Consider the following 21,229-nt stretch of genomic DNA (forward strand, 5'->3'; position numbering starts at 1 on the left):
AAGTCCTTCAGGTTTTGCAAGATTTGCAATTTATTTTACAGTCAATTTGTACCACATGTTTAGAAAAGTGATTTGCAATCTTGGATGCACGTTAGAATTACCTGGGCAAATTTGTAAAATACTCATGCCTGGGTCCCACCTCCAAAGATTTAATTGGCCCAGGTGGAGCCTCACATGAGCATCTTTTTAACATTCCACAAGTGGTTCTAACATCAGTCAGAGAGACTGACCAACATAGCTGTTCATGTGATGTCAGCGTCAAACCGAGACGGATGTTTGGAATAGTTTAATAACACGTCAGTTCCTTTGTGAACATGTTCATGTTTGAATGACTTTTTATCCTCCCTTTGTAACTTAGTCGTTTGAGGGACTCTGAAAAGAAATATCTAGAAAAGACCCTCATCCTCACCCCTACTCCATTCTCACCCTCCTGTATCAGGAGTCCCAGGTATATTGCTTCCAGATGTTTATCATCTACTGAGACTTGGACCTCGGTATCCTCCACCAACCTGCAGTTGAGCCAGTACTTGTGGTCAAAGAGAAGATGCTCCAGACAGGTAGATACATAGCCTAGGAAGTCAAGCCAACAATATTCCTGAATAAAATGATTTCTGGCATTAGCTGAACACAGAAGAGAGTGAGCAAGCTCCCTTCTTAGGTTCCCACCCAGGCCTCGATTTCCAACCTGACCCCATTTAACAGGAATTGGAAGAGCATGGGGGAGGGGGGACAAGGGAGTGTGCTAGAAAATTTCTAGAGTAAATGGATTTTCCTCAGCATCTGTTGGGAAATACAAATCATTTTAAATGATATTTACCATTTTCAACATAATATGGGTCCCCATGAATGCATAGTGAAATGACCAAGCCCAAGCCCAATTCACCTTTTCCTAATGCATCCATGAGAGGAAGGTCTAAGTTTACAATGTTGACTCTGGGTGTTCCTGGTCCCACCTTAAAGTTCTCCAGCCCTGAGGTTCAAATTCCAGGACCCCTGACGATGCAGTGTCTACAGAGGTTCTCCCTGGCCCACAAAAGACTCAGGATTTACTTCAACATACTCACTCTGATGCTCTTCTCTCCCTCAAAGGCCAGTGAACTCTCCCTTTTTAAGACTAAAAATTGTATAAATTCTAAAAAATTATCTACAGTATTTTAAACACCTATAAACATGAATTATTTTATTGAAATTTTGCTTCTTTTTAGGCTTCCGGTTTTTGCTAAGAAGCCCCTGGGTGGTGTAAATGGTTAATGTGCTCGGCTGCTACCTGAAAGGTTGGGAGTTTGAGTTCACCCCGAGGTGCCTTGGAAGAAAGGCCTGATGATCTACTTCCCAAAAATCAGCCCTTGAAAACCTTGTGGAGCACAGTTCTACTCTGACACACATGGGGTCACCATGAGTCAGAATGGACTCCATGGCAACTGGGTCTCCTTGTTAAGATGCAAAAACCTGCCTTTCCATTCTGACTGTCCGTTGTACTGATTCAGGCTTTGTGTGTCTTCAATTATTGGTGCTTCTCAAACTTTAATGTGTATACAAATCAATACGGGAATACTGACTCAGTACGTCTGGGGTGGGGCCCGGGATTAAATTTTTCTAACAAGTATTACATAGTGTCAATGTTGCTGGGACATGGGTCCCACTTTAATTAGCAAGGGTCTCTAGTGTTCTCAAGAGATGTGCAGTAAAGGGACCAGAATATTACCAAGACTACAAAGAAGAAGTGACACCTCCTAACTGTGAGGTATTTTGACTCCCCAACCTCTGCACAATGTCTGTTCCTGTAAGTCCAGCATTCTCCGGGAGATGTAAAATGTGTGTCGAATTAAATGACATCCCCTCACTTTGCTCGACTTCATTTTATGACCGTAACTTCCCTATCATGAATTATTTTCCCTGGAGAAGGTAGATGAACCCTTTCCTACCACAGCGGTACTGGTACTGTTCTCCAAAATCCTTTTTTACCTTCTGGAAAATCCTACGGTCTGAGGTTGCTCTAAGCCAATCATTTCCCTATCTCCTTCTTTGATGCTTTTCCAAATCCATGAGTTAAAATATCTGGAATTTAACTAGTTTGAGCAGCTAGGAGGCTTAGGTATTGCTATGATGCTGAATGGGTTTCAGCAGAGATTCCAGAGTAAGACAGACTAGGAAGAAAGACCGGGAAATCTACTTCCAAAAAAATCAGCCAATGAAAACCCCGTGGGGCACAACAGGCTCAACCATGAGTGAGGGGCCAACTTAACAGCAGCTAACAACTACAACAACAACTTTGATCTTACTCAAGACTAGTTCCTTTCTTCTTTTTGAACTGTCAATTTCACATCTATCTCAGTATTTTGAATTTAGTAGATGACTGATAAATGTTTGCTAATTGATTGGTTATCTAATAAAGAAGAGTCTCCCCAAAGGCAAAGAAACCACCTTCTTCATGTGGCATTTTACAGTAATAGTTAACTTGCTTTAGATTAGCTCCAGACATTTATGGTATTTCAAAAGTTAGCCATCCATTTTAGGGCTCTACTTCTTTAGCTATCAAAGCCAGATCAAGCCCTAATGCCAAGCTCTACAAATTGGCTGAACTGTGAAGTAGCTGCTCCTCCACACGCCTGCTCTATGTCATACCTAAGTTCAGGTAAGTGGAGAACTTCCAGATTTCCTCCATGGTCTTGAAGGTGATGAGGAACTGAGCCTTCTGGGACTGGATACTCACCAACCTTGCTGAAAGGTCCTGAATGAAAGGAACAATGAGTCAAGCTGGGATAACAGAAGTGTCCTGCTAACAAGCTTCCATTTGTACAAAATGCTTTATGTGGGCTTATTGGCTGTGGCATTGATATTTACATCACACACACACACACATGCACACACCCCTGGAAACAACCTAAATGTTATGATATTATGCAAGCATAAAAAAGAATTAAGCAGCTCTTTGTGTACTGATAACAAGCTCCAAAGATACACTGCCAAATGGAACAACCGCAGCAACAAAAAGAAACCAGAATGTAGCAGAAAATGCTAACATTTGTGTAAATTGGCTGATAGAGACCCTTGCTAATTAAAGTGGGGTCCATGGCCCAGCAGCATTGACACTATGTAATACTTGTTAGACAATTTGAACCACACTTCATAAATTGTTTTATAATCTTCTTTTGTCATTAAACAATATTGTATGAACCATGTCCCATTTCATTCAAAAGTCTACGTTATTTTAATTATTAACATAAAACATAGTCTATGATTTCCCTATGGTTTGATATTTGGGTTGTTTTAATCTTTTAACATCCTAAAAAGTTTGTGCACATCCTTGATGGCTTTGACACAAGTAATTCTGAGAAATGCAATTGGGGAGAGCACGAATATGGACATTTTTAGTTCTTAGATACAGAGAGCAATCTGCCCTCCAGAAAGGTTGTGCCAATTTATACTCTCGCCTGCAGAGCAAGAGGAGGTCCACAAGCATCTATTTTTTCTGCATGAAAAAACAGACCGAATCTCTGCCCAGACTTGATTTTCCCCTAAAATCTTTTTCTGCTGCTTGCCCAAATCTCTGGAGTTGCTACAAATAGCCATGGCCTAAATGATCCTTCCCCTGCAGGCCAGGTCCCACCATCAGAGAATCAGCCCTAGAACCCTGTCCTGAGAGAACCCTCGGGGATGAAGAGGATAGAACGATCCAAAGATAAAAGCTCCCAGTTCAGCAAGATCAGAACTCTGGGAACAGATGCCACACCAGGGCCCAGAGAACCCACATCCTTGGAGCGTGCAAATCCCGATAACATGGGGAGGGCTGCTAGGTAAAACTGATTTACAGAGAAGTAACTACATCCCAGGCACTTCACCAAGAGATTTGTCAGCAATACCTCACTTTACTCTCAGAATGACACTATGAAGACAGTCCCATTACAGCACTGTATCCATCCTAAGATGCACTTTTAGGATATTGGCCATTTCTGAACTATAAGGAAGGATGTCCTCATACTTAATTGACGGCATTGTTTTCTTCCTCAGAGGTACATAAAACAATGGTGCATTTAATAATCAGTGGCATCGAGGATTTAATAAAAAATGGTTTGTCTCTGCTTTACCATCAAGGAGGCCATTTGTCCAAGTCATTTGTCCAAGGTCACCTGCCCTTGAGCCGTGGAGCCCTGATTGAATCCCAGACTCAGGGACTCCAGGCTCAGTCTCAGCCCTGCCCACAAACTTACCTGTCTCAAACATCTGCCCAGCCAGCCAGCCCTCTCGATCCAACCTGCCGTGTCAAAGGCCACGCAAATTAAAGGAACCCTGGAGATGCAGTGGGAAAGAGCTCGGGTGCTAACCAAAAAGTTGGCAGTTCCAATTCACCAGCCACTCTTTGGAAACCCTATGGGACAGTTCTACTCTGTCCTCTAGGGTCTTTGTGAGTCGGAATCGGCTGGACAACGACTGGTATTATACCAGTTAGGAGCCAGTGACTCCAAGTTTCTGAATCCCAGGGATCAAACAAACTAAAAGGAAACACCCCTTAGCTACCATTTGGGGGCACTCACCACTTGGGGGCATCCAACCTCTCTACAGATACAAACCAAAACCAAACCCTGTGCTGTCGAGTCGATTCCTCTCTACAGATATTATCTCTTTTATTCCTCCCAACAAACACTTTTTTTTGTCACATGATAGATTTCTAGTGTACTTTTCTCTTTTTAATTAGCATCCAATTAATACAGAGACTGTAAAAAAAATTAGAACATATTAGCTTATTATGAGAAGCAATAGTTTCCTTTCCACCTCTGGCTGCAACAACTTATAACCATTTCTAACTTTATCTCTCCCAGTAAGTACTTCCTACACTGTAAATTAATTCATCATGCTCTTCTTCACTGGTTTCACAATTTCAAACCCTTTGTCCTTGAGTCAATTGTAACTCATGGCAATCCCACATGCTTCAGAGTAGAACTGTGCTCCATAAGGTTTTCAATGGCTGGTTTTTTTGGAAGTAGATCTCCAGGCCTTTCTTCGATAGCATCACTGGGTGGACTTGAACCCCCAACCTTTCGGTTAGTAGTCAAGCGCAAACTGTTTGCGCCACCCAGGAACCAAGATATTATCTGCCTACTATGAAAGACAAGAAATTAGTTTACTTACTTTATTGTCTTTTCCTTCTCCCATTCTAATATTTGTCATTAGTATTTTTCGATTGGCAATATTGGTACTTTTAAAAAGTACCCTTAATGGGGTAGATGTTACAATGATTCCCATTTTCTAGTCGTTAATTAACTTGCCAAAGGTCACACAACTAATAGCGGCAGATTTGAAGCAAAGTTTTCTCTGACTCTGCCACTCCAGAAGACTGGCCCACTCTGAGTACCTGCCCATTCCTGATAAGCAGAGAATGTGAACATAATCGTTCAGTCAGTCAGTCAGTTGGTCAGATGTTTTCTTGAGGTCCTGCTTAGTTTCGGGCACTGTCTTAGGTGTTGAGGACTCTGTACCAGACGGACACAAAGCTCTGTCCTTACAACTTACACCTGTTGTGCAAAAGCTCACCTTAAACAGTGCCCGCACCTCCTGGTCCTCATTCTCCAGCGCCCAGAGCCTCCTCCTGGCAGCTTCCTGCAAAAGGCCATTTACACACTTTCTGGAGCGGCTCTTTACACAGAAAGAGAGCGTCAGATCTGAAAGAGAACAGAGTGAGAAGAATCAGGCTGGAGACCCAAGAAAAGGGAAGAAAGAACTAGGTAAGCCCCCAACGTTTCCCACGTGTGTTTACCTGAACTCTCAATTAATGTCCTCCTTAATTAGAGATTAGAAGTGGTCTCGATGATCACCTGAGTGCCCCTTAAACTGTCCTCCCCAGAAAAAGGAACAAAAAACAAACTGAATTGGCCCAGGACAGGAACCATTCCCGAAGACAACTCAGCAGTCATGAAAGGGACTGGACAGTGGGTAGGAGAGAGATGCTGATGAAGAGGGAGCTAATGATATCAGGTGGACACTTGAGACTGTGTTGGCATCTCCTGTCTGGAGGGGGGATGGGAGGATAGAGAGAGTTGGAAGCTGACAAAATTGTCACAAAAGGAGAGACTGGAAGGGCTGACTCATTAGGGGGAGAGCAAGTGGGAGAACGGAGTAAGGTGTATATAAACTTATATGTGACAGTCTGACTTGATTTGTAAACATTCACTTGAAGCTCATAAAAAGTTAATTAAAAAAAAAACAAACTGAAGACTGAGAAGTTTCTGGAATTCCACTTCGGTTATTTCTGCTTTGTACAGGGTTTATTCCTACCTTAGATGGCACTGATGTGATGGTACGACACAGAACAAGCTGGGACATATATTTCCTCCTGTGAACGAGCAGCAAAAGTTTTGAGGGAATGCTGCTTTATCCATTTTAAGGAAATACACAGTATTTATATATCAAATATGTAATATGTAATCAATATCACAAACTTGTATGCATTCTACATACACACACAGGTTTTCTCTAATCCATTTCTTCCTGCTAATGTATTTATAAATGTCTGTCAGCTAATTGGTTGTAACAAAGTTCTATCTTTAATGCCATCACAATGCACATTCATTCAACAATACTTATTGAGGACCTTGTATGAGTCGGAAGCTGTTTCAGTTGCTGGGGATACAGCAGGCAACAAGGTAGACACGGTCCCTATTCTCCTGGAGCTCATATTCTACTTGGCAGAGAAGAACAATAAGCAAGTAACCACTTCAATGAGCATAGTAGTTTCAGATGGAGAAAAGTGCTATGCAAAAACTTTAATCAGGTCATGAGACAGCGTGATGGAGCAGCTTGAGGGTGGGCTATATGTGCATAGTGCTGTCAGGAAAGGCCACACTGGGCAATGTGCTTCCTTTAGACAATAAATTGCAATTGCATCAGTCATTACCAAATACATTAAACCGAGAAGTTGGACTAGATAATCACGAATGTCTGTCTTCTAGATCTAACTTGCCAGGGACTTTGCTAATTCTTGAGCACATCAGAGACAGCCCCTATCACGCTGCCCTGGGTCTGTAAGGTGGGCCTGGACTCCAGGCTTTAAAAGACCTGTCTTAAACCTAGAAACCCTGAAAATGCTGTAGCCACAGCCCAGTTTCTCTAGTACTTGCCAGACTGGCCTGGTGTGGATGTGAACTTAGAGTGGGTGTCTGTTTCATTCAGCCTCTCCCTGGTTTATGTTCTGTTCCAACCATCTGCCATCTTCATTTGCCTAACACCAACCCCAGTCCAAATCTCTATCTGGTAGCCTCACGGCACACTGATATCTAGACAGAGGCACAGCACAAAGATGAAGCCCAGAGGAGGGGAAGTCACTCAAACTAGGCCTCCAGGCTTGGTTCTGCCCCTCCCTAACTGCACCACCCTGAATAAATTACTTGTCTAAGCTTGGCTTGTCTCATTAACAAGATGACAGTTGTAGTACTCATCCCACAGGGATTTTAAGAGGTTTATTAAATGAGACAGTGTTCCGCTGCTATTCATGTTGTCCAGCATTAAATGAGATTATGCATATAAAGCTTTTTTTTTTTTTTTCAGTGTCTGGTACATTTTGAATGTTCAATAAACACATTAAACATTAGCTCTTGCCATCATCATCTGCCCCCAGTACTCGAGCAGTTACTGGTCTCGGCTGCCCTCATCTGGCCACGCCAGTATTAACCATGGCACTGACGGGTACTGTGATTCCTTTCCCCATCTCTGCCCATCCTTCCAAAGCCTGATCCAAACTCCCCTCTGGAATCACCCTTGGAATCGCACCTGTGACTGACAGCCACTTCAGTGTGGATCTCCTTGCCACCCATGTGAATGCATTTATATAGAATTCAAAAGACCTGGATTTAAATAAACAAACTGCTTTTGAGATCTCAGCATGCCCAGAACAGAGCCGCTGGCCCCTGTCCAATCCTGCAGGGCCCTCTGCATCACACGGGGGGAGAATAACTCAGGTTCTCTCTCATTATAGTGTCACATTTTAATCCTTTTGAAAACTGGCACTGTGATCATGGTGCTGTATCCAGTTAGTTTTGTCTGCAAATTTGCTGTATGACAGAGAGGTTGGTCTCGGAGCCGAGTCTTCCCTGCTCACCCCATGGCACTCCTGGAAACAGCATGATGGTGAAAAATGCTGCAAGATGGACAAGTTCAGCCTCTGGTTGGTTTGGTTTCATCTACAGATACCCTTTGTTCATCGGCCTTCATGCATGGATAGAGCAAAATGCAGACTCCAGTGTGTTCATGAAACCACAGATGGTGATAGGGCATTTTTCAGAGATGGTCCAAGATGACAGAGAAGTGAGCAGATTGACACAGCAGTGAGAAATAAAGGGCAAGGTGTTCTCATTGTCAGCAAGCAGACTGGCAGAATTTGAAACTGGGGAAAGAAAGAACCTGGTATGACATGTATGTAATGTCTGTTTGCACAGTTTGCGTCTGTAGAAGCATTCATGACGTTCAGCCTTTTTCGCAAACCTGTATTTTGTATCCCTGAGAGGTACGTTTTGAAGGAGCAATAGCGCATCATGGTTAGGAACAAGGACCAGCTTAAGTCCCTTCCCCATCATGTATTTACCACATGGCCATGAGCAAGTTGCTTCTTTCTCTAAGGCTCTGTTTAACCCTGGTGGAGTAGTGGTTAAGTGCTACGGCTGCTAACCAAAGGGTCGGCAGTTCGAATCCACCAGGCGCTCCTTGAAAACTCTATGGGGCAGTTCTACTCTGTCCTATAGGGTCTCTATGAGTTGGAATCGACTCAATGACCCTGGCATTTTTGTTTTGTCTTGTTTAAAGGGGATTGAGGCAGTGACGGTTCGCGATAGAACTCTAGCCTTCGGTGCAAGAAACCTGGGTTCAATTTCCGGCCAATGCATCTCGTTTGCGGTGTCGGCTTGTTCTGTTGCTATGATGCTGAACAAGTTTTAGCAGAACTTCCAGACTAAGATGAACTACGAAGGAAGATCTGGCAATTTACTTCCAAAAATCGGTCACTGAAAACCCTACTGATAACAACGAAACGTTGTCTAATCAGCAACCAGATTTAAATAAACAATGAGGATGGACCAGGCAGCATTTCTTTCCATTGTGCATGGGATCACCGTGAGTCAGGGGCCCACTTGATGGCAGCTAACAACAACAAGTGGGGATTTGGGTACCACCTCCCGGAGGTGAGCATGTGAAGATGATAAGACCCTGGAAGGGTCACTTAGCACATGCTTGGCATGTGATTGGCCCCCAAAGGTGGTCCCAGCTACTGCACAAGACAAAGAAGTTTTCCACAGGTTTGTCCTCGGAGCTTCTGATACAGAGTTCAGCTTAGGTAGAGCTTCCTCCAATGACATTCTCCCTTTACAGGATTCATTGAGGTCTCTTAAGTGGCACCTTGTAAGGGATGTGTACAGAGAATACAATTTTTTTTTCACATTACTTTAAAAATCTTTTCTGCTTCTGAAAAATTCATCAATGATAAAGACAGATATCATTTTGCTCAGCCAGTTTTACCCCACGTAGTCAACCATTCACCCACTTTCCATTTATTTAACAAATATTTATTGAGCAACCATTCACCCACTTTCCATTTATTTAACAAATATTTATTGAGCATCTACTATGTATAAGATACCATGTTCGTTACTATGCAGAATCCAAATGTGACCTCTGCATATTCATTCAATTCATTCATTTAGCTATTTACGTACCTATTTACTAAACACTTTCTAAGTACCAACTATATACAAATAATTGTTTCAGGTACTATGTAGAATATATACTTATTAAATAAAAAAAAGATAACCCCCGCCCTCCTTCACCTTAAAATCTAGTAGCTGATATATTTTCACTACCGCAATAAATATGTATGGGGCTCCTAATACGTGCCAGATTGTAAAGAGCTTTGACCGTCAGCCTGAGAAAGCTTAAATTGTAATTGGAGAACTATGCAGATGGAGACAATGGAGAACCATAGAAGGCAATGGAGAGCCATGAAAGAGTCGTGAGCAAGAGGATGACATAGTCAAAGTAATGCCTACAAAGATGGATTTGGTGACAGCCACTAAAAGGGAGGAGGGGGGAGTTTACAGATGAGAGAGATAAAAAGGTTACTGTAATATTCTACATGGAAGGTATAGATAAATTAGTGCTTGTCTTTGGGATTTAGATACCTGGAGTCATGTTTTGTGGTAGGAAACATTTTTCCTTGCGTTCAGGTGATGATATAAACTCACTCGATATGGTTGGATCCTTGGAAGATGTGTCTTTACCTGGAAGAGATAAAATGAAAGATCATTTGTGATAATGGACCAAACCAGTTGTAAGCAAGGACTACACGTTGTGATCAAATGACAATTTGTCTTCAGAGATGGTGGCATGTAGAGTTCTAATTATTATCACTACTGCCTAATAATTATTGAGTACTGGACTGTGACTAAAGGACTGCCATACATGCTATATCAGTCCATCCTGGGTGTCCCCATTTTATTAAAAAGCAGATTCCCATCCTTAGGTGAGACTAGGTCTCATGGCTTAGTATACTGTAAGTACTCAATGTATGTGGAAACTACAGAGATCATTATGGACCTAGTAGCTGAGCTGATGGTCAATGGGCAGATAACACAGGGGCTGGAGTGAGGGATAGTGTCATCCTTTGGGAGATGGCTGGAGTATGGTTGTTGTTGTGTTGCTAGGTGCCATCAAGTTGGCTCCAACTCATAGCAACCCCATACACAGCAGAAGAAAACACTGCCCCGACCTGCGCCATCCTCACAATCCTTGCTGTGTTTGAGCCCATTGTTACAGCCCACTGTGTCAGTCTGTCTCATTGAGGGTCTTCCTCTTTTTCACTGATAGTCTACTTTACCAAGCATTATGCCCTCCAGGGACTGCTCTCTCCTGATAACATATCCAAAGTAAGCGAGACAGAATCTTGCTATCCTCGCTTCTAAGGAGATTTCTGGCTGTTCTTCTTTCAAGACAGATTTGTTTGTTCTTTTGGTAGTCCACGGTGTATTCAATATTCTTACCAACAACATAATTCAATTGCATCAATTCTTCTTCTGTCTTTCTTATCATTGTCCAGCTTTCACATGCATATGTTGTTGTTGTTAGGTGCCATCAAGTTTGTTCCAACTCATAGCAACCCTATACACAACAGAACAAAACACTGCCCAGTCCTGAGCCATTCTTAAAATTGTTGTTATGCTTGAACTCATTGTTGCAGCCACTGTGTCGATCCACCTCATTGAGGGTCTTCCTCTTTTCCGCTGACTCTGTACTCTGCCGAGCATGATGTCCTTCTCCATGGACTGATGCCTCCTGACGACGTGTCCAAAGTATATAAGACTCAGTCTTGCCATCCTTGCTTCTAAGGAGCATTCTGACTGTACTTCTTCTAAGATAGATTTGTTCGTTCTTTTGGCAGTCCATGGTATATTCAATATTCTTCACCAACACCACAATTCAAAGGCATCAATTCTTCTTCTGTCACATCATATGCAAGCTTTCACATGCATATGATGTGATTGAAAATACCATGTCTTGGGTCAGGTGCACCTTAGTCTTCAAGGTGACATCTTTGCTCTTCAACACTTTAAAGAGGTCCCTTGCAGCAGATTTACCCAATCCGATGCGTCTTTTGATTTCTTGACTGCTGGTTCCATGGGTGTTGGCTATGAATCCAAGTAAGATGAAATCCTTGACAACTTCAATATTGTCTCCATTTATCATGTTGTTGCTTACTGGTCCAGTTGTGAAGATTTTTGTTTTCTTTATGTTGAGGGGTAAGCCATACTGAAGGCTGTAGTCTTCGATCTTCATCAGTAAGTGCTTCAAGTCCTCTTCACTTTTGGCAAGCAAGGTTGTCATCTGCATATCACAGGTTGTTAATAAACCTTCCTCCAATTCTAATGTCATGCTCTTCCTCATATAGTCCAGCTTCTCAGATTATTTGCTAAGCATAAAGATTGAATAAGTATGGTAAAAGGATACAACCTTGACACACGCCTTTCCTGATTTTAAACCACAGAGTATTCCCTTCTGTTCAAATGACTGCCTTTCGGTCTATATACAGGTTCCTCATAAGTACAATTAAGTGTTCTGGAATTCCCATTCTTTGCAATGTTATCCATAATTTGTTATGATCCACACAGTCAAATGCCTTCACCTAGTCTCTAAAACACAGGTAAACAACTTTCTGCTATTCTTTGCTTTCAGCCAAGATCTAACTTACATCAGTAATGATATCCCTTGTTTCACATCCTCTTCTGAATCTGGCTTGAATATCTGGCATTTACCTGTCCATGTACTGCTGCAAGCACTTTTTAATTATCTTCAGCAAAATTTTACTTGTGTGTGATATTAATGACATTGTTTAATAATTTCCACATCAATTAGATCATCTTTCTTTGTAATGGGCACAAATATGGATCTCTTCCTGTCGGTTGGCCAGGTAGCTCTCTTCCAGATTTCTTGGTATAGACAAGTTAGTGCCTCCAGCGCTGCATCCTTTTATTGAAACATCTCAATTGCTTTCTGTCAATTCCTGGAGCCTTGTTTTTGGCCAGTGCCTTCAGTGCAGCTGGGACCTCTTCCTTCAGTACCATCAGTTCTTGATCATATGCTACCTCCCGAAACTGTTGAATATCAAACAATTCTTTATGGTACAGTGACTCTGTGTATTCCTCCCATCTTCTTTTGCTGCTTCCTGTGTTGTTTAATATTTTGCCCATAGAATCTTTCAATACTGTAACTCAAGACTTGAATTTTTTCTTCAGTTCTTTCAGGTTGAAAATGCTGATCATGTTCTTTCCTTTCAGTTTTCTAACTCCAGGTCTTTGCATATGTCATTATAGTACTTTACTTTGTCTTCTCAAGCCACCCTTTGAAATCTTCTGTACAGTTCTTTTACTTCATCATTTCTTCTATTCACATTAGCTACTCTATGTTCAAGAGCAAGTTTCAGAATCTTTTCTCACATCCATTTTGGTCTTTTCTTTCTTTTATGTCTTTTTAATGATCTTTTCCTTTCTTCATGTATGATGTCCTTGATGTCATCCCACAACTCATCTGATCTTCAGCTGTTAATATTCAGTGTACCAAATCTATTCTTGAGATGGTCTCTAAATTCAGGTGGGATATGCTCAAGGTCATACCGTGGCTCTCATGGACTTGTTCTAATTTTCTTCAATTTCAACTTGAATGTGTATATGAGCAATTGATGGTCTGTTCCACAGCTGGCCCCGGCCCTGTTCTGACTGATGATATTGTGCTTTTCCATTGTCTCTTTTCATAAATACAGTTGATTTAATTCCTGTTTATTCTATCCAGCATTGTTCAAGTATGTTTAGTTACCGTTAATGTTGTTGAAAAAAGGCATTCACAATGAAGAAGCCATTGGTCTTGCAAAATTCATCATGCGATCTCTGCATTGTTTCTATTACCAAGGCCATGTTTTCCAACTACTAAGTCTTCTCCTTTGTTTCCAACTTTCATATTTTAATCACCAGTAATTATTAATGCATCTTGATTGCATATTTGATCAGTTTCAGACTGCAGAACTTGGTAAAAATCCTCAATTTCTTCATCTTTGACATTAGTGTTTGATGCATAAATTTGAATAATAATCTATTGACTGGTGTTCCTTGTAGGCATATGGATATTATCCTATCACTGACAGTGTTGTACTTCAGTATAGATCTTAAAATGTTCCTTTTGACAATGAACGTGACGCCATTCCTCTTTAATTCGTGATTCCCAGCATAGTAGACCATTTGATTGTCAGATTTGAAATGGCCAATACCAGTCCATTTCAGCTTACTAAGCTTGGATATTGATCTTTATGCATTCCATTTCATTTTTGACGACTTCCAGTTTTCCTAGATTCATACTTTGTAATTTCCACGATCTGATTATTAAAGGATGTTTGCAGCTCTTTCTTCTCATTTTGAGTTGTACCGCATCAGCAAATGAAGGTCCCGAAAGTTTTAGTCCATCTGCCTCATTAAGGCCATCTCTACGTAGAAGAGGCAGCTCTTTCCCCAGTCATATTTTGAGTGCCTTTCTACCTGAGGGACTCATCTTCCAGGGCTATATCAGACAATGTTCCACTGTTATTCATTAGGTTTTCACTGGCCAGTTTTTTCAAAAGTAGACTACCAGGTCCTTCTTCCTAATCTGTTTTAATCTGGAAGTTCCACTGAAACCTGTCCACCATGAGTGACCTGCTGATACTTGAAATACTGGTGGTATAGCTTCCAGAATCACAGCAACACAAAAAGCAAGCCAACACAGTACAACAAACTGACAGATGAGTGGAGGAAAAAAAAATTCCTAATCCCCCTTTTTCCCTACTCTATCTCAGAACATATAGGTTTGGAGTCTGAAGATGTGCATTTTTAATAAATACCTTGGGTATTTCTGCACCATATTTTGTTTATCCATTTGTCTGTTGATGGGCACCTAGGTTGTTTCCATCTTTTTGCTATTGTAAACAGTGCTGCAATGAATATGGGTGTGCATATATCTATTCATACGACAGCTCTTATTTCTGTAGGATATATTCCAAGGAGTAGGATTGCTGGGTTGTTCTATTTCTAGCTTTTTAAGGAAGTGCCAAATCGATTTCCAAAGTGGCTGTACAGTCCCACCAGCAGTGCATAAGTGTTCCTGTCTCTCCACAACCTCTCCAATACTTATTATTTTGTGTTTTTTGGATTAGTGCCAGCCTCGTAGGGGTAAGGTGGTAGCCCATTGTAGTTTTGATTTGCATTTCTCTACTGGCTAATGATTGTGACGATTTCCTCATGTATCTGTTAGCTGCCTGAACTCCTTCTTTGGTGAAGTGTCTGTTTGTATCCTTAGCCCATTTTTTAATTGGGTTATTTGTCTTTTCTTTGTGGAGGTGTTACAGTATCTTGTAGATTTTAGAGATTAGATCCATATTGGATACGTTGTAGGCAAAAATTTTTTCCAAGTCTGTAGGTTCTCTCTTTACTCTTTTGGTGAAGTCTTTTGATGAGCATAAGTGTTTGATTTTTAGGAGCTCCCAGTTCCCTAGTTTCTCTTCTGGTGTTTGTGCATTGTTAGTTATTGTTTGCATTTTGTTTATGCCATGTATGAGGGCTCCTAGCATTGTCCATATTTTTTCTTCCATGATCTTTATCATTTTAGATTTTATATTTAGGTCTTTGATCTATTTTGAGTTTGTTTTTGTGCATGGTGTGAGGTATGGGTCTTGTTTCACTTTTTTGCAGATGGATATCCAGTTATGCCAGCACCATTTGTTAAAAAGACTGTCTTTTCCCCATCTAACAGACTTTGGGCCTTTGTCAAATATCAGCTGCTCATAGGTGGATGAATTCGAACCTGGATTCTCAATTCTGTTCCATTGGTCTAAATATCTGTTGTTGTACCAGCACCAGGCTGTTTTGACTACTGTGACGGTATAATAGGTTCTAAAATCAGGTAGTGTGAGGCCTGCCACTTTGTTTTCTTCAGTAATGCTTTAATTATCCAAGGCCTCTTCCCTTGCCATATGAAGTTGGTGATTTGTTTCTCCATACCATTAAAAAGTATCATTGGAATTTAGATCAACAATCATGGTATATTTTTCCACTTATGTAGGTCTCCTTTGGTTTCTTGTAGCAGTGTCTTGTAGTTTTCTTTGTGTAGGTGTTTTATGTCTCTGGTTAGGTTTATTCCTAAGTATTTTATCTTCTTGGGGGCTATTGTAAATGTGTTGCTCTGGTGATTTCCTTTTAGAAGTTCTCTTCGAATCCAACTGATTTTTGTATGTTTATCTTGTATCCTGATAATTTGCTGAAATCTTCTTTTCATTCCAGTAGTTTTCCTGTGGATTCTTTGGGGTTTTCTGTACATAACACTATATCATCTGCAAATAGGGATACTTTTACTTCTTGCTTGCATATTTCTGATGTCCTCTGGGGCTAAGCTCTGAAGTAGAGAGAGTCAATTTATCTGAAGCCTTGGATTTGGCAACTCTTTAAAAAACAATGAGGAATCTGGAAAATTAGAATAAGCTCTATAATAGTATGGACATTAGTAGTTGCATAGTGATTTACAGTTTACAGAGAGCTGTTGTACACATGGAGTTATATTTCAAGATAAAGCAATTTGAAGACTTGAGCTAAGTCTTGAAAATGAATCAAAGACAATTCAAGTCAGCCAAAACTGTCATATAGAATGAAGCATCTTAGGAAAAATATATGATTTTTTTTTTAATTGCTGAAAGGAAATAAACCAAAAGGTCAATGGCAGTTATTGCCGAATCATTTTTAATCATCTTTTCTACACTTTTGTCAACTTGCCAAATATTCTGTAATGGACATGCATTTGTTTTCTAACACTGAAGGTATCCAGAGAAGTAGCTAGGAAACAGATTCTGCAATCAGACAGTCCTGGACTCAAACCCTGGCTTCATCATTAGCCATGCCACCTTAGGAAGTTATATAAACTCTGAGTTTCATTTTCTTCATGAAAAATGGGGGTCTTGATTGTAGTTTCATCATACAGTTGTTATGATTAAGAGAAATTATAGGCAGAATAGTCAGTGCACTTGGTAGCAAATATTAAGTGATCAATAGATGCTAAGTCAACCTCTATTGTTTCTTTTCTTTCATAGCATCTGTTCCCTGGGTGGATTTCCTTGAGAAGGCCATCCTTCCCAGTCCGTAAGGTTCAGACGGCACTGACTCCATTCCTAGCTCCAAAAGTGGGCGCATGACTCAAGCACCAGTGTGGTGAGATTAATTACTTTTGTGTGTGGCCTTTCTAGCCGTGAGCTTGGTAACTCCCACCCAGCTGATTCTGTGATAGGATAATTGTGGCCTACCAAGGGGATTGGTCAGTTTTGCCTTAAAAGAGAGCCAATTCCAGAGCAGGAGGAGGAACCTAACACCAGCAAGGAAAGAGAGACTTATCAGCAGGAGACAGTGTGCTGGGTTTCCTGGTCCATGGAGAGAGAAAGCTGAATGCCTTTGGGCAGAGACTGAGGGCCAGGGAGAGGCTGTCCTGATGGAAGAATTGTATCCTGAGTGTTCTTGAGCCTGAATTGTAACTGTGACTTTCCTAGTAAACCTCATAATTGTGAGTATGGCCTGTGAGTTCTGTGTGGCCATTGGCAATGAATTAGCAAAGCCAGTAGAGAGTGCTGTGGGAGGGACATTTGGTGTCAGAATTAGTAAAGATGCCAGAGAGAGGAGGCATGTCTGACCTCCACCTCATGGGAATCAACCTTGGGCTCTTGAACTTGGTTCTCCCTTCTTCTTGTGAAGTAAGAGGCTGTCAGACACTGCTTTCAAGCTGTTTTTACAAACAGCCAATCAGATTGTTATCCCATGGCCACGTGACCAAAGTTAAGCCAATGAGAATTAGTCCCAAGACCCTTATCAGCACAGTTAGGGAAGAGATGGTTCCTTTCTATTGTACCTGAAACTGTGACTACGACAGCCTGGAGTGTGGGACCCACCATGGGGAAAAAAAGATTGCCTAAGTTTGAGACCAGCCCAGTAGAAGCAGAGATTAGAAAAGATAAGTTCCTAGCAACATCATTTGAATACCTTGATCCAGCCGTACTTGAAACAAACTACTCCTGGACTTTCATTCATAAATCAACTAATTACCTTTTGGTGTAAGCTGGCTTCAATTTTAATATTATTAAGCAGAAAAAAATTAACACTCGATTCAAAAACATTGAGATTTATAATATACTGCCAAACTGCTCTCCAAAGGTGATGTACCATTTTGCATTCCCACAAAAAATGTATGGAAGTTCTAATTGCTCCACACCCTCACCAACCCTTATATTATCAGTCTTTTTAATGTTAGCCATTCCAGTAGGTGTGTAGTGGTATCTCATTGTGATTTCAGTTTGCATTTCCCTAATAGCTAATGATGTTGAGTATTTTTCATATTTGCTATCCATATATATTCTGTGAGAAAGTCTCTGTACAAATACTTTACCCATTCTTAATTGGATTGCTTGTCTTCTCATTATTAAGTTTTAAGAGTCTTTGGTTATATGTTCTGGATACAAGTATCAGATACTTTTTTGCAAATATTATCTCTCATTCTTTGGTTTGCTCTTTGGTTTCTTAACAGACTTATACAGGTGAGGGGAAAGAAGAATTACCAGTAAAGAGATCAGCAGAATAGGCAAGAATGAGCTTTGTGTGCACATGAGACAGTAAAGAGGCCAAGCCTGTATGGATGGAAAAGGTAGGTTAGAGTGGGTGTAAAGTTGATGTATATGGTAAGGTCAGGTTAGGGAGAGCATTACAAGGCAAGCAGAGGAATTTGCAATGGATACAACAAGCAATGAGGGCACAGCAACGTTCTTGAGCATAGCAGTGGCATAATGAAAGCAGAAATTCTACCTGGAGTGGCACTGGAAGGACAGGGAAGGGGAAGATGGCAGGCAGGGAGACCCACTGGAAGGCTGTTAGAATCATCCAGGGTTCTGAGTGTGAGAATGTACACTGTGATCCTGGCAACAGAAAGTGAGGGAATAGAGTGAATGACGCTATATTTTTTTATATAATTTGTTTTATTTTTGTTTTTGTTGCTGTTGTTGAGAGAATACACAGAAAAACATAACACCAATTCAACCATTTACATCGAAAACTCATTGATTAAGGGTAGAGTTCCACAGCAAATTATTGTAATTGCTGTCAATAAGTTGTACACCTATAAAAAGTTGATTGGCAAAAGTTGCATGATAGATATATTTACAACAACAACAAAGAGTAGCTGCTGAGGCTGCATAAGTACAACCAAGCACCTCATGGGATTTGGTTCCTCAGTTTAGAGGTTTAGGGTCAGAGTTTCATGGAACATCTCAGTTAATTGGTTTAATCATGTGTTTAGTGCTTCTGTTCTACCTCCTAGTTCATTGCGTAGTGCCTGGGGTCTTCAAAACTTGCAAGTGGTCATCCAAGCCACAATGGTTGGTCTCTATTCGCCTGGAACAACAGAGGAAGAAGGAGAGGCAGGAATGGGAAGAGGAACAACTGCCACCTCTGCCATGAGACCAGAACTGAATAGTACCTGGCTACCATTACTGAGCATTTTAATCGAAGATTCTATAGAAGAATCCTGATCAAAAAGGTGAAAATGCAGAACAGGATTTCAGATTCTCATGGAATCCAGACTGTCTGGAGCCACGAAGACTAGATAAGCCCCTGAAACTATTGCCCTGAGATAATCTTTAAACCTTAAACCAAAAAAATCCCTGAAAGCTTCTTGAAACCAAACAATAGTTTAGCTCAACGAGAATGTCTGCCTTGAGCATTATGAGCTTTTAAGATCTATCTATAGGAGATCAAATTGATAACATTGACTCAAAAGATTATATAGGAACCTTAGGGGGCAGTGAGTTTATGTTAATGGGGGAAGCATAACTCAGGAAACGAGGGAGAGTGGTTGCACAACTTGAAGAACGTAACCAATGTCACTGAATTGTACACGGAGAAACTGTTGACAGTTTTTATTCTAACGTAAGAAAAGAGAAGGTATCTTGACATATTGAATATGAGGGCTAAAGATGGGGTAGAGACAATAATCACAGAGAATGAATGTAGGAAGAGATTTAAGAGATCATTCAGTTCAGCCTCTAATTTTACTGTTGAAGAACTAAGGCTCAGAGAAGGGTAGCAATTTTTCCAAGGCCACACAGTAATTTAGCGACATAGTAGAGGCAATCCAGATCAGGGTAAAGACTGTGCTGTATCCACTATATTAAACACACCTCAGAACTCAAAGTCCTCTAATCAGCAACTTGCTGGAAATGAGAATTCACTCCCAGACTCTCCTTGCCCCTACTCACCTACCAAAAAAAGAAACCGTTACTGTCAGTCAATTCTGAGTCATGGTGACCCCATGTGTTACAGAGTAGAACTGCTCCATAGGATGTCTCGGCTGTAATCTTTACAGAAGCAGATTACCAGGCCTTTCTTCCATGGTGCTGTCAGGTGGGTTCAAACCGTCAACCTTTAGGTTAATAACCAAGGACGAACCATTTGCACCACCTACCACCACCCCCAAATTTAAGAAGAAAACTAAGCAGTAAACTTTTTCGCTGTACTCTTTTTTCTCCACCCACATACTTTTCTTCCTCTTTGGCATAACAAACCTGCCACCAGCAGTTTTTAAGGGGTAAATCCGCCTTCTCCTTGATGAGACAGATATCAAATTAGAACGACAGCTACATCTATCAATATGGATAGATCGCAGATCATAACGGTGAGAGGGAAAAAAATGCAAGTTGCATAGTCATATGACAATGTAATGTTTTGTTTAAGTGTGAAAATCTGCAAAGCAATTCTTTGCAATGATTATGGGTATATGAATGTGTAGTACAGGCACAAAACAACTGAATTCACGAAAGCGATTAACTCTGGGATGGAAAAGAAGGGAATGGCATTGGGAAGAGATATCTGTGGGACCCTAATTATATCTGTAATGTTCTATTTTTTAAAAAAGAAAGTTGGAAACAAAAAATAAATAAAATTGGATAAAGCTAGATGGTGGGTTTATTATCTTAATATTCTCTATTATGTATATGTTTGTAATACCTTACAAGTTTTTTAAAATTCAAACGTGAAGCATTATTGACTGTTCTCACCATTCACTCTCGAGCTCCTGTTGTTATACTGATCATTTATACTTACCAAAAGTGTTCAAAGGAAAGTTACAAATTCCAGTGACCAGTGTAACTAAGGGTATCCCTCCCACAACTCTGTTTAAAGGCATAAGTGTGCCAAATTTCTTCAAGAAAACATTGACGTGAGTAACTAGTTTATTCAACAATGGCATCATGGATTGAATTGTGTCCCCCTGCCCCAAAATATGTGTCAACTTGGTTAGGCCATGATTTCCAGTATTGTGTGGTTGTCCTCCATTTTGTGATTGATATAATTTTTCTACATGTTGTAAATCCTAATCTCTGCCTGTGGTTAATGAGACAAGATTGGATTCTGTTGAAGAGGATTAGAGTGGGATGTAACACCCTTGCCTAGGTCACATCCCTGATCCAACGTAAATGAAGTTTCCCTGGGGTATGGCTTGTACCACCTTTTATCTCACAAGAGATAAAAGGAAAGGGAAGCAAGCAGAGAGTAGGGGAAACCTCGTACCACCAAGAAAGCAGTGCCAGGAGCAGAGTGCGTCCTTTGGGCCCAGGGTTCCTGCTCAGAGAAGCTCCCAGACCAAAAGAAGATTG

General features: G+C 40.8%; 1 protein-coding gene across 1 annotated transcript in view; it reads right to left on the bottom strand.

Moving 5' to 3' along the window:
• SH3TC2 (SH3 domain and tetratricopeptide repeats 2) overlaps window positions 1–21,229 on the bottom strand; it is a 78,776-nt gene that overhangs the window by 52,927 nt on the left and 4,620 nt on the right. Inside the window, exons 3-6 of the mRNA XM_010591699.2 lie at window positions 10,161–10,259; window positions 5,533–5,660; window positions 2,626–2,731; window positions 427–570 (exon numbers count right to left, since the gene is read on the bottom strand). Of these exons, the coding sequence (XP_010590001.2) occupies window positions 427–570; window positions 2,626–2,731; window positions 5,533–5,660; window positions 10,161–10,259 (477 nt within the window). The remainder of the gene's footprint in view (window positions 1–426; window positions 571–2,625; window positions 2,732–5,532; window positions 5,661–10,160; window positions 10,260–21,229) is intronic.

Source organism: Loxodonta africana, chromosome 2 (genome assembly GCF_030014295.1).
Source record: "Loxodonta africana isolate mLoxAfr1 chromosome 2, mLoxAfr1.hap2, whole genome shotgun sequence".
Taxonomy (NCBI): Eukaryota; Metazoa; Chordata; class Mammalia; order Proboscidea; family Elephantidae; genus Loxodonta; species Loxodonta africana.